The following is a 24671-nucleotide window of genomic DNA, read 5'->3' as shown; positions in this document are numbered from 1 at the left end:
CTTCTGATAGCTTCTGCAAACTTAAAACAGTGATTTTGTTGCAGAAAAGAATGACGAGTCTTTTTCGTCAGGTAGGTGAGCACAGTAAGCCTTTCCAAGAGTGCACCCTCCTGGGCGTGCAGATGCAGGTCTGCCGTTCTTGCACAGTAGCTGCAGTGGTGGCAGCAGACTGACACCGACTCAGGCTAATCTGGTTTAGGCTCCAAATATGACCTACGTGAAAAGTGGCAGAGTCTGATGAGGCCTGGTGAGGAATTTCCTTCCACTTGCTCTAAACCCTGGAGCCTTTACAATCCAGTCTATTGTGAAGGAGGAATTGCTTCTGACCAGATCTGGAGAAATCAGATGTGTTTATGCAGGGCTAACAAATAAACAAAGATCTGTGCTCCCTCTGCTGGCTCCCGACAGCAACATTAAAGCAGAAAGCCATCTTCAGCAAAGGCGGTCAATTCACGTTTCCGGAGAGGGACCCCTCATTTAACCTGGTTTTAGGCATTCTTGGAGAAAAACCCATCTTTGTCAACTTCTGAGCGAGGTACTTGAAAATGCTTACAATCAGACATCAAAGTACATGTGCCAATAGTCCTCCACTCCCAAATTGCTAGCTGTGACTGTAATAGTGATTTGGGGATTCATTTATCAACAGACATAAGTGGATTCCTCCAAGACTTTAAGGTCCAGACATGATCTTTAAAGCAGTTCTGTAAAAAAAAATCTCAAGTCCAAGCTAAAGTCCCTCTTTTTTTTTTTTCTCCTTTAGTTTATAAGAGCAGCTTCCAAAAAGTAAAGATTTGTACTATTTATAGCCTTTCCGATAATGTCAAGCATTAGACTTGATTTTCCAAATCATTAGCATGCAGAAGAATGACCTCATGGTGAACAGATGCACTTGGCTATGAGCTGCAGTGATTACATCAGTCCCTCCCCTTCCAGTTAACTCTTTAAAGGCCTCTCTGCCCACCCCCTTGCCTGGAAGCATGCTTGAAAACACAAACTTAGTCTCTCACCCCAGTGTATGTGTGTGTGTGTGTGTGTGTGTGTGTGTGTGTGTGTGTGTGTGAAATGCACACATAAATACATGCATAAAACATAGATATGTATTTATATGTGTGTGTGTGTTCACTGCAGCCCATATTTTATCACTGGCCACCTTTTAGAAATTGCTGGTCAATAAGGAAGGAGTCAAAAGAGATGCAAACTACAGAGCTGGGTGGAAAGTCAGCTCAAATACCTTTTATGCTCTGGGCATTATCAACATGAGTAATGGGCAGAAGAGATACAGGGCAGGAGGTGTTTAAAATAACATTTTTCTGACTGGGAAAATAGTTGTTTTGAACCTCTTTTAATAAGCCGAGCACCCACCTGTTAGCCTAACAATAGAAGATCCTACGTCCTGGTGTCGACAGTGAGTCCAGAGGCCCCTCTGGGCTGCCCTGGGTGACAGGCGGCAGTGCTGAGGTAGGGGAGCCTGGGAAGCAGGGAAGGCATTTCCCAGGGCACAGTGTGGGCCGAACACAGTGTTCAGGCCACTGTCCCTGTGCTTGACCACAAGGCCCTGTTGCAAGGACACAAAGAAGATCTGAGCCCCGAGTTCCTCAGACTGTGCCTGTGAGCGGGGGCCTGAGGCCCTGCTCTGAAGACACCGCTGCCGAGAATGGTGTGATCGGATCCTAAGAGCGCTGTGGGAGCTTAAGCCGCTCAGGGTCAATTTTTCCAGCTGGCTTGTCGCTTGGAAGAGCAGACCTCACCTCAGTTTCTTAGTTTAAGCTGCCTGGCTCATCTGGGTTTGACTGTACTTGTCCCAGGAAAATAAAACACAGTGAAAAATGTTTTCATCCGTCAAAGTGGTAACCGACAGGGAATAGGGATTCCTCAAAAGCAAAACGGGTCTGAAAATGAGAATGTGGTTCTGAAAGTGGGCCTGTAAATGGGACAGAAATGTACCCCTCAGATTCCTGGGCAAACCAAGTTCATTTCTAGCTCTTTCCTGATGGCTGTCGTGGGCAGATTTGCAAAGCGTTGAAAGAGAACATTAAGCCCAGACTTATAATCGCGCTCGTGGGTTGGTGCTATATGCGTAGAAAATGTTATCACTCCATACGGAATACCCTGAACCCTGCGTGTTATGACATGTGATACTGCTGTCAATAATTTGAAAAGAGGAAGGACTGGCGTTTGTCTTGATATCTCATCTTTGGTTTCATGTGCCTTTCATACAGGTTCCCATGCCCACTCTTAACGAGCTGTCAGAACCTTTATCTGTTCAGTGACATTCTTATAGCAGCCTGTCTCCAAATGGCAGGTCTTAAAAACCCCAAATCACTCCTAGAGGCTCACTGAAGATGTTGCCTACACACGGACTCATTTGAACTGCTTTAAATAATTATGAACTTCTGGGAAAGAGCAAATTAATTTATATAGAGACTAAAATAGACATAGAAAATAAAGTTCCTCAATATTTGTTTCAGTAACATCTTAATCAAGAGCCTTATGAACATAACAGTTAAGAAATGGAAACATCTAGTTATGACTTAATTTCAAAAAACAAAAAGCCCTCTCGAGATTAAAAAACAACCACAACGCTGCACTAAAAACTTCAGTCCCAGTACTTCATGAGGATGGGAAAAAGCTGAATGAGATCTTTAAAGAACTAGCTTTGCTGTAGATCCTTCACGTTCTCTCACCTATAAATTAGAAGTGATTTTAAACCTCTAGCCAGACTGGGTATGAAATCTTCACTTCCCTTGAAACCGATTTTTGTTTTTTTTTGGTTTTAGATAGAATGTTGGCAGAGTGTATAAAAGAATTCAATTCACAGCTGTTCTACTTTTTTAATGTAAGAAACATTAATCAAAGCTTTAAGTTATAAGCTTTTCTCATGTTGCTTAGTATTCCAGTTCAACAAAGATCAATAGAGGCCATCCCTGTGTTTCTGGACGCCTCGCCGGGGAAGCAGAGGCGTGATTATGTTAATCTCGCGGCTCCCGCACCTCCGTGGCCGCTTATCTCCCAGGCCTTCTGCCTGCTGCTCCTGGCTCCCTGTGCGGGGCCAGCCTCTCCCTCTTATCTCCCGACAAAGCTCGGGGAGGCCAGGACTGGAGCCAGCGATGCTCAACAATGATGCATGGCTGATTTTATTTGTAAGTGATTTATTTCACCGAATTTAATTTTTTTCACTTTGTGTGTAAGATATTTGTTAACAAGTCAGGATGGGAGAAGCCAGGCAGTGATCAGAGGCAACTGACACAGGGTAGAAATCTATTAGGCCCTCTAACAGTTGTGCCCGCCCTAGCGGAAGAGGAAGGAAGCCCCTCATCAAGGATTTCAACGTGCACTGACTCCATATCCTATTTGCTTTCTGAAAGGCAATTAATCTGTAATTACATACAGAAATTTACAAGTCATTCTACTCTTTGGGGGAAAAAAAAAACCCCACAGTAATCATATCATCAGTTTAAGTGCCAGCACATATTTTTTTTTCTTTCCTAAATTGGAAATATAAAAAGAGTAAAACCTAAAAACAACATTTTTTTGAAAATTTCCACTGGCCTAATAAGTGAAAGTGATTGTGAGCCAGTGTCAGAGCAGGTCCACACCAGGTGCTGCTCTCGGCGGATGGTCCCTCGGACGCAGACCGCTCCAGAGAGAAAGCCAGCTCGCCGCACTGCTGTCACCATGGCCAGGGGACGCTGTCCTCCCATTGCTCCCGCGTTAATCCCTGACCCGAGCATCTCAGCAGCATAATCCCCATTAAGCGTCAGTGGCAACGGCTTCGACTGTGAGGAACTCTTTTTTGACAAGCAAGCACTGATTCGGGCATCGCTCTTAAACAACCCACACCCCCAAGTGAACCGGAGCACATGACTGAGAACAAGTTCATTAACCTCGCTGGATGCGGAGGTTAACAGGATGGCGGGAGAAAAGGACGGGGCGAACAGCTTGGATACAAAACAAATGAGAATGAATGTCATCACTCCTTTTGATATTCATTAGTGGATTCAGGGGGAGAATGCGCTTCGTAAATTTGCGAGCATTTATCTGTGAAAAACAGGTGTACATCTGCGGCTCGAGCGTCTGGAGGGCATGAGGGGAGAATAAAGCGGCCACTCACCAGTTCCGCTGACGGAGTAGCTGGAAGACGGGGAGAAGACCTGGGCTGTGAAATCCTCAAATGTCATGACTTCGCGGTGGTTTTGGATTACTGCTTCGAGATACAGAGCTCTCTCCTCGTAGCTGCAGGAGTCGGTTAAGGAAACAAGTGCTCATGCAGAATGACACGCAGAACAGTGACAGAGTTCACTTTGTTTTAAATACAATCATGCATCTTTTACCCTTGTGTGGGAAGAGGTACCTTGCAAGCTCGTAAACATCCTGTTGGAGAATTAAATATTAGCCATAATTCATGAGAACATTCCAATTTGGAGGCCTAAGTTTCCCTTAGATTTCAACTGCACCCAAACTAGTATCACTGAAAAAATATATAAACCAATAGTTCCAGAATCACAGCAAAAGGTCATCATCAACTGGATTGGAAGAAACGAAAACAGAGACATTGGTAGTGGCCTCTTCCCTTTCCATCCACAACCGTGGGACAGCGCTGGACCGCCTCTTCTTAGTTCTGTGGACGAAACGTTCTTCTCAGCCTACAGATAAAATGAATCGATACTCCAAGCAAGAATTGGTGATACACACTTAAAAAATAAGACCACTGGGCAGAGGGAAGGCCAGGAAGTTATGCTCTGAAGGGCACCAGAGCCTCAAGCCGAGATAAGCCACGAGCATTTAGAAAATAAGAATAAGTGGGGAGAATCTAGCAGGGAGCGCACAATGCAATATTAAAAAAGAAGACTATTGCCTTTTAATTAAAACTGCAGTCTGGAACACACGCATTCAAATGTGTAATCAAAAACCAGTCACCAATAAAACTTAGAAGCGTAACACGCTGAAGCAACTTTCCAGCTGTCTTAATAGGACCCCTGCGTGTGGCAGCCTTTCACAGGGCAGAAAGCAAATCTTCCCCTTTTGTGTGTGGCTTCTGTTTCCTCGGAAGGTGAATCATGCCTCCCAATAACAGGATAACGTCAGGACAATCTGACAGCGGATGGAGGCGCCGCACGTAGGGTTTTATGAATTAACACTCGGGGGAGTCGGCGTGATGTCTCATCCCCCCCTTCCTGTGATCAACGCAAAAGTTAAGAGACGTGTTTTAGTCGTTTTGAAAATCGGGCTAATTCTCCAGGAACAGGGGGAATGCGGGTCACCGCCAGTTTATTATTTGCAGCTCCAGAAGGGCAAAAGTAATTCTAGCATTTCTCACCATATTTTCAAGCGATCTTTTCAAAATGGCCTCTTTTAACAATGCAAGTTGGGGAAAGTTATGCCCTTCCAATAAGCTGCCGATAAGCATGTGTTTTAAAAGAGGAGAATATTTTTCTGTTCTTTTGGCCGAGGATGCTCATGAGTTCCCCAGGATAGGCTCTTCCCTTCCTCCTCCTCCTTTAATTACATTCAGGGAAAGGTTTTCACCCTGGGAGGAGACCAGAGACATTCTAGGGCTGGCTGTGCAAACATGGTAGCCACGAGCCGTAGGTGCCTAGCTACACTGAAATTTAAATTAATAAATACAAAGAAATAGAAATTGGGTTCTTCTGTCCCACTCGCCGTATTTCAAGCATGCACAGCCACGTGTGGCCAGGGGCCACCGGCCTGGATTGTGCAGATACAGGACACGCCCATCTCTGGGGAAAGCTTTCCTGGGCTGCGCTATTCCAGAATTTCTCTGCAGGCGGACTCTATGCAACTTTTAAAGAGGAACATGAGTTTAAAGGTTCGAAAGTGGCCCCTCTGATGATATATGATGGTTTACAGAGATGGTCACTGCATCCTGAGGCCTGGCTGCGTGAGCCTGCACGGCGGGCTTAACTCCGGGTGACTCGCCTTCCCGGACAGGCTGCCCAGGCCTGGAGGGACCCGCTAATGCCATTCACGTCTCATTATGAACACGCTTATTCTGCACAGCACTTGGCTGTCACTGAGTGCGGCCCTCCGAGCCGCTGGGCTGCGAACAGCAGGACGCTAGGCCTGGACGGCCGGCTGGCGGACAGGCACCGTGACACTGAGCTGGCACGTGCGGGCCCAGCAGGGGCCAAGCCAGGCGTGACAAATTACTCAAAAAGCTGAGCTCAACTTACGGCTGACGACCACCTGAGCCTGTGGCCCTGTCAGCGCCCCTTCCCGGCCCCCTCTCGGTGCAGCCTGCTCTCGGCCTCTGCAGGCCCGTCCTGCTGGGTCCCGAGGCCCCGCTGCGCCCAGACACCCACACACAGTGCTCGGACGTGAGGACGCGCTGGGCTGAAGACACGGCGGAGGCCACACAGCTGGAGGGGCGGCCGCGACGCTGACCGAGCTCACCATCCACCACAAAGGGATGCCGTGTACACCACCACCTACAGGACCCGCAGGGTGGCCTGGCAGCCCCGTCCTGAGTGACACTCTCCTGTTGTCCATAAATTTGTCCCTGTCAAGGCTGAGAGATCTGGGCTCCCAAGGGCAAATCCAGCACTGGACTCTCGGGTTGATAATTCAGTTTTGAGATTCTCAGGTACAATAAATATTTATGGTCTGACTCCTCAATGGAGGTACCATGGGAGACAGAGCACAGAAGGTGTGTCCAGAACAGGGTCCTTGAGGAAGAAGGGTTGCTTCCTAGAAGGTTCCCTGGCTGTCACGTGGAGCAGACACCCCTCATCCCAGGCTGGGCTACACTGTGCTGAACTGGGTGTCGTCTCTCAGACAAACATGTGTTAGGGAATGGGGTGAGACCAGGAGAGCATGAAATGCGTTTTCACTCGCAGCCCAAGCCAGGGCATGTAAACGTCATGACAAAGAGAAAACAAACATCACCCCAACTCTGGCACCATTTAGAAACAGCCAAGGAGCTCGTGCGTGCCAAAATCTTTTTTTTTTTTTTTTTTTTAAGTAGCTTTAAGAAAATGTAGCTCTGGGATCTTAACGGAATTTGTTAGTAGCACTACTAGTAAGGGCAACTAACCAGGAGCAGTGTCTTCCATCATTTTCTTACCTAACATCTTTAAGGCTTCAATGCTGGTTGCTTTCTATTCAAAAAGGCATTTATAATTTAGACATCAAAGGCTTTATAAGGTTTGTCTCTTCACGTGTAAGACATGTTAAGACATGAACTGAATGCTGAAGTAATGCCAGGCAGTGGATGATTAGTGACCTTTGACCGGAAGCAGGTGGCTACAGAGGCACCTGGTCACACATCCAATACCTGTTTCAATACCAGCCTTTGCCCTTCTGCTCTCAGCAAGTCCACTAACAAATGTGAAACTTATATTCTGTCCTGAATTATTACCTCATTAAATACCACACACAGTACTTTTTAAAGAGAAAATTTCCCCTTGATTCCTCAATTCAGAGAACATTCAAATTACTAACTAGAAATCCATCTCGGTTTCTGGATATTTTTGAGTTTTTTAGTGACCTACTCTGTCTACTCAATATTCCTCCACTTGAATAAAGAGGCCATATGTCTTCACTGGTTACATTTTCCCAAAAACCTCCAAGAGAACTTTCCTAAACCCTCAAGATAAACTCTGCTGGGTTGCAAGAGCCTGAGAATCCAAACCCAAGCCCCCAGATTTATTCTGATTATTATTTGTTTTAATTTTTAGCAATGACAGTAGCAGCATGACAGTGAGAAAGGAGCTTGCTCTTCGCAGGAGGATGGGCTGGAGCTTGAACCCCACCCGCCAACTCCTCCCCAGTCCCCAACCTCGGCTGCCTTCTGTGTACGGTGGGGACACTGACATCAGCTCTCGGGGCTGTGGAAAGATTAGATAGACTGGATAGAATCATCAGAGGAAGCACTGACCCAGGTCCCAGCACACAAGAGAACCACGATAAATGTGGATTGCCTGTTCCCCCTCATCCCCAATGTGGGTTTATGAGTTTGTCTTCCAGAAAGAACAGGGTGGATAAACGAGGGGGTCTTCTGCGTCAGGCTTTAGGCAACAGCCTCCTTTATGCTAGACCCACGTGAGCTGGGGTGAGTCCTGTGGTCTCCATGTTACTGATCAAGAATGGATGCTCAAAGAGCTCAAGTGATTTCTCTAGAGTCACAGTTACTCAGGGACTAGAACTCGGGTCTTCTAACTTTACTGCTTTCAGCTAATATTGTAAGTTCTAAAACACATAAATTCTAAGTTCATGTTCCTATGCAAGGTTGGGAATTAAACTCCAAATGAGAATAAATCAACTGACTTAAATATATATGGGCATAAAAGTCAACCTATAACTGAAACTTGAGTACATAGGTTTAAGCTGCATTGATACCCACAGACCACGCTGACTTTATACATTCATAAAAATAACAATTACTTCAATTTTTGGCTTATTCAAAGCCAAAAAGTTATCTGGGAATAAATCTTGGGATAACTCCATTTATTTATTTATTTATTTAAATTCAAGGAGTAAAGAGAACTGTTTGAAAGAGGCTATGTTGCAGATGGTACTTTTTCCCAAACCTTGAAACCCTTCTTGCCTGGACCTTCTCTGTATTTCCTAAGAGTGGACAGGGCCTTGGAAGAGGGGGCCTCTGGATGCCCACTGATAAATGTAGCTGCACGGTGGAATACTATACAGCACTGAAAATAAACTACAGGTCTGTGTATTAGCATGAATGAAACTCAAAACAACATTCAAGGAAAAAAGCAAGTTACTGAAGAACACACACGGTGAAACTCTATTTACATAAAATTTAAAAACAGGCAAAGTGAAACATTGCTGAGGGATGCACACGTACGCAGTGAAACTCTAACCAGCGTTATCTCAGGGGCGGGGGTGGAGGTGGCACATGGGAGGGTCTCAAACACATCGGTTGGTGCACATGGGGGGGGTAAATGTTATATGTTTTCTAGCATGTATAAAACAGTTCATAATAAAAATAAGCATCTGGTGACAAGGGAATATAGCACAAATCAAGTGGATCCTTTCTTACCCACTGGAAGGACAGAATGAGCTTCTTTAAGCCAAAGGGGGGGATATGAAAGGTGTGTTGGTTGTTAGGGATAATGATGGTAGAAAATTCCATTTGATTCAGACACGGAGAAAGCAGAAAAAAGCCAGTGCCATTTTTAGTCAGTTTTTAAATATTAGCTAAAAATATTAGCTACTTTTGTGTTGCTGTTTTTTGGCTGCAGTGCGTGGCTTGAGGGATCTCAGTTCCCTGACCAGGGACTGAACCCGGGCCATGGCAGTGAAAGTCCAGAATCCTAACCATTAGGCCACCAGGGAACTCCCTAGCTATTTTTATTAGTTCCAGAAATAGGCCAAAATATTAGAGCTCAAAATTTTCAGAATGTCACGGAGAACTCTGACAGGTGGGATTTAAAGAGTTTGCGTCAAACACGGATACACACACCATTCAGGTGGCTGGGGGTACGACTGCAAAAAAAATACGTTTTCCTACAGAAATTCTTTGCTAGAATTGCTATGCACCAAGGATGACAGAATGGGCTGAACTAGAGAGTGGTCAAAATCTTACAGATATCCGTGGACCCATGCATATGATTTCTGCGTATTATCTCACTCTGCTTCGAAAACCTGATCTCGAGTGACTTTGCCCTTTCCAAAAAGCAAGTCCATCTTCACGCAGGTGTTTAACCGTTCAAGAAATGAGTACTGAGCGCCCACGTGAGCCCGGTGATGGGCATGCAACTGGGAGAAGGAGACAGATGCTGTCCCCGCCCTCGCCAAGCCTGCGTTCCAGCAGGGACAAGTCTGCAGGCTAAGGCCCACTGTCTTCACATTAGTGCCAGGTAGGACATAGGGACAAGAGGGGCAGGCTCTCTGAAGGGTGGCAGGGAAGGGGTTAACCACTGTGAGGGCCGGGAGGGGGGATGATAAGAGCATTTCTGGCACCAGAAGTCAGGAGCTGGCAGGAGCGTGGGGAGTTTCAGGGGAAGGAGGCTGGAGCCACAGGGCATCAGGAGGGGCGGGAGGTGCAGCTGAAAGGCTGGGTTGGGTCACTGGAGGCCTGCATGGTCTGAGGCATGGGAGCAGTAGTGTCTTCTCGAGGTGTTTTGCTCGCCCTTAAAGATCTGCCAGCACTGAGGCAAGTCCAGAGCGCCCTCGAGGTTTGAAGAGGCTGAGGCTGACTTGCATCTCTATGTTCAAGCAATGGGCTTCTACAAACGTCTTAATATTTTAGACTTATTCTTCGCCTAATTTCAGAAGTGAATGACATATATATGTTGGGCAAGTGCAAATGTGAAATGACCGGAAACTCTGAGAATGGTCTTGACAGAGAACGGGTCAGGTTGGCTGACGGCCCTGACTTGGAGGGAAGAGGGTGTGGAGTAGAGGCAGGGAAGGAGGCAGCCTCCAGGGTGACCGCGGGAAGAAGAGGTACAGGTGAGAGGGTGGACACTCCTCACACAAGGACAGACCCCGGGCTCACAGAAACCCGGGGAGAAGGAGATGACTTGGGACAGCTGTGGATGCAGGAAAGCGCCCCTGAATATATCCACAGATATATTTTAAACCTAGGAAGATGATAAGCCCACAGTGGCAGACTCTGAGCTCTGAGAAGGAACGGCTAAGGATAGTTGACAAAACTAGGAAATGAATGAGCTGATGTCTTCTGTTGGGCCCACGAACAGGAGCTTTTGGAATAGATGCAGAGGATGATAATAACACATTTTCATTTCTCAGGTGATGTTTTGACTATTGACCAAAGGATAAAGCTTTAAAATGCTACTGGCCTTAGGTATGACACCAAAAGCACAAGCAACCAAAATAAAAATAGGAAAATTAGACTCCATCAAAATAAAAACTTCTGTGCTTCAAAGGACTCTATCAAGAGAGTGAAGACACAACCCACAGAATGAGGGAATGTATTTGCAAGTCATTTACCCGATAAGCGTCTCATATTCAGAATATATAAAAATACTTATAACTCAATAATAAAATACAGCACAATTAAATAGACATTTCTCCAAAGAAGATATCTACATGACCGACAAACACATGAAAAGATGCTCAGCATCCTTTAGTCATCAGGGCAATGGAAATCAAACCACAGTGAGATAGCACCTCACACCTACTGGGATGGTTATGATCAAAAGGACAAGAATGAACAAGTGTTGGTGAGGATGCGGAGACACTGGAGGGAAAGTAAAAGGGTGCAGCCGCTGTAGAAAAGTTTGGAAGTTTCCCATAAACTTACCCATATGATCCAGGAAATCCACTTCTAGGTTATGTACCCAAGAGAACTGAAAATATACCTTCACACAAAAATGTGTACACAAATGTTCACAACAGTATTATTCGTAATAGCGCCGAAGTGGAAACAGTCCAATTGTCCATAACCTGACAACAATGTAATATTGTTCGTATATTCATAAAAAAGGAATAAAATACTGAACATGCTACAACATGAGTGAAACTTGAGAAGGGAACTATGCTACGCGAAAGAAGCCAGATACAAAAGGCCTCGCGTTGTGTGAACCCATTTCTATAAACGTCCAGAATAAGAAAACACACAGACAGAAAAGAAATTAGTGATTGCCAGGGACAGGGGGGAGAAGGGGACGAGGCGTGACTACTGATGGGGATGGGGGCACAAAAATGCTCTGGAATCGGACAATCTGGTGAAGAGACTAAAAACCACTGAATTTTAGGGTATGTGAATTATACCTCGATGAAAAACTGTCCCCCAAATGCCTCTGAGCACACGGTACACGCGATGCATTGTGGGGAAGCCTTCTGATAAAAAGGTCCTCACTGACCACAATCCAGAACAAGTGGAAAGGTGGCCTGGCCAGGCTAAAAGGCGGCGTTTATTCACGGAAGATCCCTGAACCGTGTGCCAGGGGTTCTTCTAGGAGTTGGAGAGACCAGGATCAAAAATAGACAGTGTTGTCCCTCACGGTACCCATAGCTCAGCTGAAAAGACAGCCACAAACTCATCACTCACCAGGCAGGCAGGACCTGTGTAGGGCACAGGGACCCAGCTGGTGGAGGGGCTCCCTGAGGGCCTGTGGTGACGGCAGGAGCGCAGGGTCTCTAGCCCCTTGGGAGAACCACCGCTGGAGGTTCTGCAACAGCAGCCAGGTCTACTCTGTACTTGAAAGGTCATGGGGCAGGGCGGTGGGGAGGGAACAAGGGGAGGGACATGTGTGGAAGGGCCCAGAGGAAGGGCCACTAGTCAGAAAGAGGGAGGAGATGCGGGCCTCTGGAGAGCAGAGGTGGAGGGGAGCGGAGGTGTCGTGGACCGCAGGATGCTCTGGTGGGCGTGGGGACACTCGCTCTGGCCAGACCGCGGGGCGGTGGCTTAGGTGCAGATGCTGATGCAGAGGATGGAGAGGGGACGGGAGTGTGCAGGGCCTGAAGGCATCAGGGGAGCAGTGCTGGGGAGGAGGCTCGGCCCAGGCCTGGGCTGGAGATGAACGGCCCCGAGTCACGGACTTGGAGCCGGTCCTGGAGGAGAGCAGGGGAGGACGCACACTGGGAACTCCCTCCTCCCCACTTCAGAGTGGGGGCAGAAGCCAGCGAACAGGAGCAGGACGAGGGCACGGAGGAGGGAACAACACAACGGGAGAGGGCGGGCAGGAGCCCGGGGCCATGCGTTTCTGGAGGGAGGGGACTCGGCTCGAGTCTCAGGTCTGCTCCCTTAACCGCTTCCCTGGTACCTGCCACCCGGAGGGAGGGAAGCTCCACAGGTGGGCTGGGCTGGCATTTGATAATCCGAAATAAATGGATGAAATTCCATAATAAATCAAGACAGGAGCAGTTGCCAGTTACAGCCTAAAGCCATACATCATTTTTACAAAGATTTTGTTTGCCTTTCAAATATAATGCAAATTTAAATTCTAGGACTCTTTAAGACCCCGAATAAATGAATCATTCAAAGTAAATGTCACAGCCTGGAAACGGATAAAGAGGACGACTTCACTGAACAATGTAGCCAAAGAGATAGATGTTTGGGAAAAGGAAATTAAACACATAAGATATTAGATTAGGTTTCAGACCCTAATGGTACACTCCTGGAGAGGAAACAGTGCACCACTGCTAAGAAAGGAGAAAAGACACATTTAACCAAGTTTAAGCATAATTCTGAGGAAATGACCAGAGTAAATGGAAATGGGGAAAAATAGATTTTCTTCAGGCTATTAAATTACAGACTTTTGGAGAAGGTCTGCTCTCATAGGCGTAGGGAAAGGAAGGTCTTGCTCTTAGGGTGGGAGGTGCTCCGAGGGTGCGAGGGACTGATGGACAGTTTCATTAGGAACGTTCACATCAGCTCTTCGCAGGGATCCATGTGGGAGGAGCACACCCTCAGTCACGCGCTCTCCATTTCCATCCTCCCCAGCGCCCTGTGCGTCTCACCTTCTGTAAACCACCAGGCAAGAAAGGGTCCTGTGACACCGTCCCTCCAAGCCTCACCTCAGTAAAAACGTAAGTGAAGAGAAAAACAGGCGCTTGGCCTCTTCCCCATCTAGAGGCCGCACTGTCGAGTGAATGAGCAGAGACAGCAGAGACCCCGCTGGCTGCTTCGCTGGTGAAACGACCCAAGGAGTGACTGATCAGTACGGACCACAGTCGGCCAGGCTGATGCCAATAACTTGGTTTCTGGGTGGAAGGGAGTCAGTGTCACCTGAACTGTTTCTCTTTCACAGATTCTCACTCATCCCAGAGATACGGTGTGTTAGGAGCTAACAGATGTGCTCTCAACATCAGTTACAGAAATGACCACTGCTGACAATTTGTTGGCGTTTAATATCCATGAAGTTACAACCAAATGGAAAACAATTAGAAATGCGGAACTGTCTCTGTCTTAGACTCTCTTTGCGGCAAGGAATAAAAAGGGTCGACAATTAAATAGCAGTACACGTGGATTTTAAACTCTAACTTTATCATTGCTGACTGTAAGGGACAAGTTATTAAATAATATATGTGACAGGTATTACTTAGTGCAACGTAATTTGACTAAATCATCCAATATTTAGTCCTCAACCACTCTCACTATGGAGAAGAAAGCCAGTTCCATGTGACCTATGGACTGGTTTCTATCCAAGTTGATCCTAAAAGTAAAATGGATTCATGATGATACATGATAGATAAGAGGACAAAATCAAAGAGGACAAAAAAAGTCTTCTGTGGCAGATGTTCTGGTTATAATTTTCTTGAAATATTCTCAACTGTTGTCCATCACCAACCCACTGGGCCCAGATGAAGTCAGGGTGGGCTCAGGCAGAATTAAATGTTGCAGTCCCAAGTATTTGCACCAAGCTCTGTACAGATTTTCTTGAGTTTTCATTTCCAAAAACAATTTTGAGGAAATACTCCTTTTTATGATGTTTAAAAACTTTGAGCTGTATTTAAAAACGATAAATAAGACTGCATCTGAACACAGAAAATAATATTTCTATATTTCTGTGAAATAATTATAGCTTAATGGCATCTGAGTTTTCCAGGAAGATACTCATCTTAATACCAAATTATCAAATGACAAGAAGTAACTCCAAGAAAAGTTAGGGGTTTACCAAATGCAAGCGACCTGGAAACTGAGGACAGCAGCGCCTGTGAAGGGGGCAAAGTGGCCTCCTGGAGCCCACCCAGACTCAGTTCTAGTGGGTAAAACAGGGCGCCACTCACAGCACACCTGAGTGATAACCACAGCAGCTGACCCATGCCTGAAACTCAATACACCCACAGACTTATCACTTAGAGCGAAAAAATAGTGCCCCAGTGATCGAAACCTAACTGGAAATTTGGGGGAATTCTAATAACGCAAAGCTCCTCCGTGATCAGGAGGAGCAAAACTGTGTTTGCCACATAATATTAAAGCAACTAATTTCTGGCAATTAGAAACAGCGTGTGATGCCAGCGGCTCACGTAGGTTACGCTAAGCGGACACAAGGGTTGAGTTGTCCTGCCGAGTGGCCCCGGACGCAGCCCTCTAAAGGGCTACTCATCTGTGGGCACGGCCGGGCCTGTCAATGGATCCGGGCCCCGAGCTGACCACAGGGGCCAGAGAAGCCCGGAGAACCCCAGCCTTGTTCGTTCTGTGACCGGGAAAGGGGTTTTGAGCAGCTGGAGGGCAAAAAGCATCTCTTTTACTCTTTTTACACCTGTCTCAGCATTTGGATCAGTGTTAGGTTAAAACAAAGTGATGATCAGGAAGCATACAAAGTCACTTAAATAATGTAGTGGGAAATTGTTGTGCTTTGCCTTCAAGGTTGGCCAGACTTCCCAGGGGTTACTGGAATGACTCTGGTTTCACAGGGGATCGATGTGGGGTTCTACGACCTCTGCTTATCTTAGTTCTAGGCTGTGCAGAGAAAAAAAAATACATACACACAGTTCTGTCATAGTTTGTCTAGAGGAGAGTCTAGGTGCTTGAGTGGTCCTTCCAGCACCTTCCAAAAAAGGGAGGAGAGAAATGGCACTTCCTCATGAGGCCCCAGTTTAGAGCGCTGGGTAAGGACCCGCCTGCGGCCGCGTGTTCCTGGCGGGGGAGGGACACGCCGTCTGATGAAGCCGAGGAGGCCTGGGGGACGCCCGGTGCCAGCATCCAGCACTGATGCTGCAGGTTCTCAGAGACAGGTGGCACCTCACGGAGTACAGGCCACGCTTTCACGAACTCACACGAGTCCTGTTCTGACAGCCCTTCAGGTGAGGTGCCTGTGGGTGGCACAGAAATCCAAAGGTGCCCCGAGTGTGAGCTCCCCGGTCACAGGCTCTGTTTAGACGGTGAGACTGATGGAAACGGTCAAGTGCTTTGCAGGGTCCAGCACTGTGCAAGGCCTTTTAGAGGCCGTATCTGCCTCACTTATCCTCACGACCCCGTGTACGGTCTGTACCGTTACTGTCTTTTCACAGAGGAGCAGGTTGGAGAGCAGGAAGCAGAGTGTTTGGCTCCAGGCCCCGAGATGGTAAATGCCAACGCCTGGACCCCAACCCAGCGCCTGACTCAGGGCCCCAGCTCCCAGACGCGGCCCTGCCTCTCGACCTCAGAATTCTCCCCTGAAGAGAAGAGACTGGTGTAGCCACAGCCAACAGAAGGCCCAGTTCCATCCATGAAGGACAACAGATTCAACATCTACACCACATCTTAAAAGGTACCTTTGAGTATCTAGAAATTTCCCATTTTGAAGAGTAATGCAGAAGGAAATAAAGAAACAAGGCTGTCCCGGTGGGAACAAAGATCAGAATTAGAAAAATCCCTCACAATAACGTACACTCTAAAAAGAAGATGTACAGATGAAAAAGGATGGGTGTTTACATCTTGATTTTATATGGTTTTATATGCTGGGATAATTCTACTTTATACTTTAAATGAAAACTGCCTGCTTTTATATTTTATATTAAAAATTCCCTGTCAGAGAGCCCGTTCGTTCTGACTAAAATATATTCATCACATTACACACAGAAACAACCCAGAATGCCGTTAAAGATAAAATTCCCAACTCACACAATTCTCTGGGACTTTCCACATTTGAGTCTCATAGAGTCACTCGATATCATCTTTGTGACTAAAAATATAACTGCAGTATTACTTAAAATTATAATCAAATCATTCTCTTGCCAATTAAGACACTTACTCTTGGAAAAATAGCAAAATTGAATTCGGTGTGTCTTTTCTTGACAGATCAAAAACAACTCCATTAAGCCATCAGTTTTATATTAATGGCACGAGACATGGCCCAGATGAGGAAAATGTCCTTTGGAGCCATTTTGTACTTTATTTAAAGAGAGATGGAGATGTTCCTCACAATTCAAACGTGAAGCAGAACTGTATCACAGGTCCCCAGACCAAGAGGCCAATATGATCCCCATGAGGTAGCCATGCACAGCAGAGAGCCCAGGTCTGTCTTCCCTCAATTCCTTATTTCTTCCAATTATTGTGTCTGCCACACACCCATCCATTCATCCATCCATCCACCCACCCATCCACGCATCCATCCATCCATACGATATTTACTAAATGCCTCCTATGTATCCATTATTCTTCCTTCAGCTGTAAGAAAACTTCCTTGCTGCTCAACTGTCTTCTAAGTCTTGGCTTCTACAATACCTGACCATCACACTGAGTGTTATAGTATTCTGGGGGGATTCTAAAACACATCGTGGTGAGGTTACATTATCATTAGCCTGAGTTCTGTTGGGATGATAGCTCTCTTAGAATAAAAGATACACTCTTTATGTAATAAGTAAGAACAACCTACCCAGTGTTGGTATAACGCTCTGCCCTTTTGTAGCCATGAGCCACTGGATCCTCCTGGAAACCTCCGTCTACAGATGATAAGGCGGAGATGGAGCAGAAATGATTCTTCCAAGACCATCCAGCTAGTAGTGAGTGCGGCTCGAACTCAAGCCCAGGCGAGTCTGTTCCCAACGCTGGTCTCTGCTTCTCTTACACTGTCTCAGTTTAGTATGAATATTAGTTAAGAGTTTGCAATGTTCATGCTAAGTTAATTCACAAATACTGTTGCTTGGTGCTGACAGGAAGGTAAGAACAGACAAATTAGATCCTTCTCTCTCCCTCCAGAATCAAGAGCAGCACAAAATAAACTGGCAAGTTTTATAGCTAATCTGGCATAAATGGTGACTTCCTAGCCAAATTATTATCTGTAGGACTGACTTAGGAAGCCGGGATACAGAGTGATAAACTATATTAATTCAATCCTTTCATTTATGTGTCAGAGTTTGTTTAAGCCAAATTGATCTTACTGTGCTTATTTCTGGTCACATTTTGAAGATAACCAGTGCGGAATTCTAAAGTTTTATTAATTAGCTATTTCGAGTGGACATTTTCGAGGAGAGGATGGCTGAGCACTGTCGGGCAGGGGTGACAAGGTCAGGACACTGGACACGGCAGCACTGTCCGCTGGGAGGTCCGTTCGGCTTCCGCTTCACAATTAAAACACCGAGCCGCAATGAGGATGGATTGTTCTTCCTCAACTGCTATCTTCCAAAGGTCATAAAGCTTCTTGGCAAATTCTTATTTTTAAGTATGTGCCATTTGGTGTCATTCGAAAACACTGGAGAGGTTTAAAGCATCTGTGCAATGACTCGGACTAGAAACGCAGGCCCTGCATCCCGTGCGGTGGTGGGCAGCACGGTCAAGGTCAGCCCCACCTGGGATGCAGCTCCGCTGAGTGCGGCTGCGTCGTCCCAGGCAAGCAGCCTGCCTCCTGGGATCTCGGTCCTTCATCCGGAAAAGGGGGTCCTGGGGTGATCTGCAGAAGCAGAGGCCGTGTGTGCCGAGCCTGGGCGGGCAGAGTACCTGCCCATGAGAGAGCTCGGCTCCTGCAACGCCCACAGGTGGAACCCACCAGAACAGCTGGCAAAGCAGCACCGGGGTGTGTGGAACCCGGCGTCTCGGAGCGGAGGGTGGAAGGCAGCACGGGCTTGGAGCTGCAGGCTGACCCATCGCCTACTGGCCGCTGGTGCTCAGGCGACTGGCCCAGAGTCGTAGCCCTGCCGAGGGCTGAGGCAGCAGGTCCCCCGTGTGTGGGAAAGCTCCTCCTCACCCCTCGTCCTCAGCCTGAAATCGCTTCCTCCAACAGGCAAAAGGAAACATTTCAGGGGAGATGTTTTTCTCCGATAAAAATGGAAACAGGAGGACCAGGGACTAGGGGAGCAGTCACTATAAATGATGGAAACTTGGGTCCCCCCTACAGCGGATCCTGAACCGCATCCAGTGTGCTGGGGATTTACTTTGTAAACTGAGGTTTCTGACAGTTTTCACTACAGAAGGAAATGCCTGGGTCATTTTCTACAGACGGCCTGAGGATGTGACTGCCCTCTTGAACCTGGCAACGAGTGACTGCCAGGGCTTTCCTTTGGTGACAGACTTAGCTGCCTGGTGTCACAAGCCAGGTGATCGTGTGAGACAAAAACTGGGGAAAGGGTCAGAAGTTACCCCGCGGTGGTCCCCCGAGCTTTCTGACAACGCTAATCTTATTAAAGTTGAGCGATGTCACCTAATGAGCTTTATTTTTGAACTTTTTGGAGGACAAATTAGAGGTACCTACCTGGACTTTTTAATCACTAGTAATGCCAAACAATTCCCTTGATTGGAGAGAATCAAAAATAAAGGCCACAGTAAATCCTTTTTGTCTACCTATTTTATATATAGTGGTGTGCATCTGTTAATCCCATACTCCTAATTCCACCCCCACTTCCCCTTTGGTACCCAAAAGTTTGTTGTCTATGTCTGTGAGTCTGTTTCTGTCTTATAAGTAAGTTCCTTTGTACTATTTTTTAGATTCCACATATAAGTGATATCATATAATATTTGTCTTTCTCTGTCTGACTTACTTCACTTAGTGTGATTATCTCTAGGTCCATCCATGTTGCTGCAAATGGCATTTTTCATTCTTTTTTTATGGCTGAGTAATATTCCATTGTGTATATGGTGTGTGTGTGTATATATATATACACACACACACACACACACCACATCTTTTACTATATAGCACAGGGAACTATATTCAATATCTTGTAACAGACTATAATGGAAAAGAAAAGAAAAAAGAATATAGATATATATGTATAACCGAATCACTTTGCTGTACACCTGAAACTAACACAATACTGTAAATCAACTGTACTTCAGTAAAAAAATAAATAAATAAAATTTAAAAATAAGACAAAAAAATAAAGGCCACAGCATGTCTTTTGAAAACAGTTATGTAAAGCTAATTATTTAAGGGAGACCAGAGGACTAATTCAATGTTGGGAAAACAGATTCTGCCATGTTGTATGCACATGAGAAGGCAAATAATTATTTTTTACTTCAAATTATTTATTTTGAAAGAACAAATTCTGATCTCCCTCCAAATAGCTTTGTCTCTGGCTTTCGTTGTTTTTTTTAAAACTAGCTGGCCTCCTCTTTTTGCCAGGGAGATTCTCTATCATTGTTAAATACACGAAGTCCTGAAATTGCCCATCTTGGAGTTGCCCATATGAGAAGCAGCTGCTCTCTGCCGGCCTCTCCATCAGGGCAGAATCTCCACTCCAGCTCCCTGGAGGCCCACATCTGGCTGGTTGCTATGCCCCCAGCACCTCCTAGGTGTATCTTGCCCGCACTAATTTAAGAAAGACCATTCAAATTTATTGACAATCCGTTAGCCATTGTCACTTCATGCCACAAACACAAACATTTTTATCCATCCATCCATCCATCTGTCCATCCATCTGTCCATCTACAAACATAATTATTAATCCTATTATGTGCCAACCATGAGCCAAGATTATTAGAATAATTCTTGGAAAATTCTATGAAGAGTAAGTATTGCGATTTTCACTTTAAAGCTGGAGAAACTGAGTCTCTAATAAGTTAAATATTAGCTGAACATTGGTATTTTCATGGTTCAATGTAATAATATGCCTAGAGCTGGGGTGGGTGGGAGGTTGGGGGGTACTGCATTCCTCCCACAAAATATTTGGAAAGAGGTGGAAGAAACTAGGAAAGGGACCTAAACCCAGCTTGGGGTGGAGGTGTTTGCAGAGGCTGGGCCATGCATCTCTGGAGGTTGCTCATCTATGACAAATCAGGAATAAGCCCTCTGACGGAAGTAATAAACACAAATTCAATTTAAAAACGTAGTACGTTTCTGAAAAACTGTATCACCAACAGTTTGACTTATATCACAAGATTGAAATATTTCTCTGATGAGGTCTAACAACTGTAAATATTCATGCACAGACCCATTCAGCTCACTTAAAGCAAGCTCTTAAATTAACATGTTCTCACTTTGGTCAGCATTGTGCACCCAAAGGACTACAGAGACGAGCTTGCCTGACAAGTTACACAGTCGGGATATTTTCTTGAGAATGAAGACAACATTCACACAGAACTAGGCCGGGAACCTCGGCTTCAAAGCACAACAGATAAGGACTAAGATGGTTTAGAAATGCAGTCCACAGTGATGGAATTCTGACACTTTCCAGAACAGAACGTAGATCAAGTAAGAAATTCAATATTCCGTAACGTGTATTTCATATAGCGAAAAGAAGTGCACTTAACGGAAATGTAGATAAAGATTTTGATTACATTTTTGTACCATCATAAGCCCTCGGTTTTAACCGTAGCATCTGAGACACGGCACATAGCCGCAGAGCATCTGCAGTGGAAGGAAGAGAGAACAAAGGGGAGTGGGAACGCACGGGGTGACTGTGACTTGGTGTCTGAGAAAAACCCTGGAGAACGGAACCTCAGTCATTTAGCAGGTCAGGCAGTGAGGAATGAGGTGTATATAAGCACAAGGAAAGCAAAAAGTACAGCAAATTTTAATCACACGGTTAGCTGTGGAACGTATCCACAGCTGTCCTGGAACATATCCAATAGCAAAGTTTATATTAACTGACTATGAGGTATTTATACCATTTTTTTTCATACTTCAGTTAGTTTTGGAATCTGCCTTGTACCTACTATTTAATTAACTTATTTATTCACACTCATAAGCATCAAATATTTAGTACTCTCAGTGATAAATTTTAGCTATGTCTTGGGCTTAAATTCAATGGAGTCTAATATTTCCTTTTTTAACTACTCCGTGTAAAACGTTAGATCACTCAAGGAAAGGGGAGAAATAGCAGTAGTTGCTCTTAAGGTATTACTTGCCTTCCACATCTTCCTAAAGAACAGGATTTGGAGTTTCTCCTTTATATAGAAGTGTAACTTAGGGTATTAATATTTGCAATTAAATATTCATCAGTTTAGGAAGCCTGTGTTTACCTGGAATGGGATATGTTTATTATCAAAGAGTCCTTTTTTCCAATCCTGTACATTAAATATATATATTTTTAAAGAAAAGAAAAAAAAAAAAAAAACAGCTGTCCCCACACACCGGCCTCACGCAAGGATTCGGGAGAAGCACCAGCATCTTCTCTTAGTGATGCTTCTGGGGAAGGCGCTGGGTTGAGACTGACATCCACAGGGCCTGGGCTTTGAAAGCAGTAAGTTCAAGGCCAGAGTGGATGGGAAAGGGCAAGAGCATGTCAGCCACGAGCGAAGCTGCTCCCCCTCCACCCCACCGAGTTCTGCGGGCTGTGTTTCAGCTACACCCAGAAACTGCTGAGGGCAAGTCACGGACATCCCAACACTAGAACACAGAGGTGTCTTCGGCTAAATGCTCTGAGGCGAAGGCAAGGCAGGGGAAGGCTATCCCCCCCGATGGGGCACGCTCGTTTTAAATTGGTGTGACATCATCTTTCATCACTTTGAGTCAGAGGACTGTATTTAAATTCCTTCTAGAGAGAGGCATTCAGAGTAAACTTAGGACAGGTATACTCTATATAAAATAGCGAAACGACCAGGACCTGCTGTATAGCACAGGGGGCTGTATTCAATATTTGGTAATAACCTATAATGGAAAAGAATCTGAAAAATATATATGTATAACTGAATCACATTACTGTACATCTGAAACGCTGTAAATCAACTATACTTCAATAAAAAAAACCCCGAGGTTAACTTAGGAACAATTACACAAGTTATTCTTATGTGTTCCACCCCTATGCCCTGAAATCACATAGGATGTCCCAGAGAGGTGGCTCCTTTGGGGAATCTCCACCTGCAGTCACAGAATCCGATCTGTCCCAATGCTTGAGGTGTAGGGGGCTCACCTGATACCAGGAGCCGGGGACACTGCAGCCCCCGTCCGTGCAGGAGGCCCTGCACAGTGTCCTGTGTGCTGACGCCAGCCTGCTGTGTATCAATGAGATGGTCTTCCTGCTGCTGGAGACTCCTGGTCCTCAGCTCAGCCCTCGGTGAAGGGCATGGCCATGGGAGGCAGCGGGAGGGAGAGAGGATCCAAGCAAAAATACGAAACTCAATTCCACGATGGAACGGCGGGGGCGGGCAGTGAGACTGTCAATTTAGCGTGTTCTGTCATCCCTGAGCCGAGCGGGTGCCGCTGGGGAGCGGGGAGAGAGGGGCGCACAAGGGCTCCTGCTCCCCCCGGCTCCACCTTGACGGAGGAAAACATACACAGATGCAGCTGATGTGGAGCAAAAAAGGAAGGAGGGTAAAGAATACACTCTGCAATCAAATGCAAGCTCACTAAATTATATCTGAGGGAGAAGAGGAGGGAACAGGACCGTCCTCTTACTATTAATATAAAGGTCGTTGGCGCAGAGCTGAGGACGCTGCCCCCGCGGGCAGGGGGAGGGGAGGGCGGGGGAGCCGAGACGGGGCAGCTCCATTCTCAGCAAAGAAGGAGCTGGGCTGACGGTGGGCTTGTTGGGAGACCGCCCAGAGTCCTGTGGTGAAATGGGGGGGCTCCGTTCTCTCCATTAGGGGAACGAGGGACCCAACGAGGGGGCAGGTCTGTGGCACCCCCCGGCCCCCCCGCCCAAAAGGCAGGAGCTGCATTCCATTCCCTTTCCAGGCACTGTTGTAGGCTGAACACTCATGGACCAGAATCGAGATCAGGTCTGTGGACAGGATTAGTAGAAGTTTTCAGAGACTCCTTGCTCCAAATTCTGTTGGAATGAACAATCCTAGAAATACTGTAGCTGCTGAAAATGGGCTGAATGACGCATTAGGCTGAATCATGCAAAACTGCTGGCTTCTGACCTACAAAAGTGGCAGTTCCACATGGTCTAACCTGATTCAGAGTCTTGGATCGCTTTGGAAGGCCCACGGCCCACGACGCTCCCCCTGAGCTGGCCTGGCCACAGTCTCACCTGTGGCCGCTTCTTCATTTTCAGGCCACAGGCCACTTGCTCGCCAGGGAACTCGGCGGCCTGCAGCATGTAGTGCTCTCAGAGCCCTTCAAACAAACCCCACAAAGGAACCACTGAGAGACTGAACCCTTGGTGCTGTTATGTCCCAGCCCCGCAATTCAAGGCCTTTACAGATAGGTTTCACATGAGTTTCCTGAGAAGATCTCAGTGGATTTGTAAATATTGCTCCTACTAAGTCAAACATCTTACTAAGATACATTTTTCCTTTCTCGAAGGTGTCACCTAGTCCCCCTCCTAACGCAGTTCCTACCAGGAAGGAAGAACAGACTGGTGGCGGATGGAGAAGGTATACTTAGGTGCTACAGCCATAAGCAAGTAATGAGGCCCGTGTCCCAGCCAGGCAGCCAGGGCCAGGCCAGGCCTGGGGCACAGAGGTAAAGAAACAGCAGCATGGCAGCGAGGGCCGGGAGGCGGGCACTGGGATGGCTCTGGAAGGTGACAACAAGATGACACTGTTGACTCTGCCGCCCTAAAAGTGGAGGCGGGAGAGCCATCTAAACAGAAGGAACAGAGCCCTGGCCGTGTCAGGGCCATCGCGTCCTGGGGAAGGAGATGCTGTGCTCAAGGACCCGGAGGGCAGGGAGCAGAGTTACCACCCTGACGGCCCTGCCCCACCCCCATCCTGCCAGGAGCCCGCGGCCTCAAAGCCTGTGCATCAGACGGCGCTGGGCAGGGCCCTGGGCGCACCAGACCCCCGGCTCCAGGATGACTGCGGGGGTGGTGCTCGGAGATCCAATGCTGCCTGCAGGACCCTGGCAAGTTCTCGCCCTCCCTGAGACGTGGCCGCCTCTGTAAAATGGGTGCATTACAGAACCCATCCCTTGGTACATGTGTTATATGTAATACCTATAATGAAAAGGTAGCTAAACAAATGCTGTTCTCCAACA

At 46.5% G+C, this 24671-nt stretch overlaps 1 protein-coding gene across 1 annotated transcript in view; it reads right to left on the bottom strand.

The window, feature by feature from the left end:
• RALGAPA2 (Ral GTPase activating protein catalytic subunit alpha 2) overlaps positions 1 to 24671 on the bottom strand; it is a 278311-nt gene that overhangs the window by 17207 nt on the left and 236433 nt on the right. Inside the window, 1 exon segment of the mRNA XM_082359553.1 lies at positions 4112 to 4233. Coding sequence (XP_082215679.1) covers positions 4112 to 4233 — 122 coding nt within the window.

Source organism: Balaenoptera borealis (assembly GCF_965194805.1).
Source record: "Balaenoptera borealis genome assembly, chromosome: 16".
Taxonomy (NCBI): Eukaryota; Metazoa; Chordata; class Mammalia; order Artiodactyla; family Balaenopteridae; genus Balaenoptera; species Balaenoptera borealis.
This window is presented reverse-complemented; position numbering and strand designations above follow the sequence as displayed.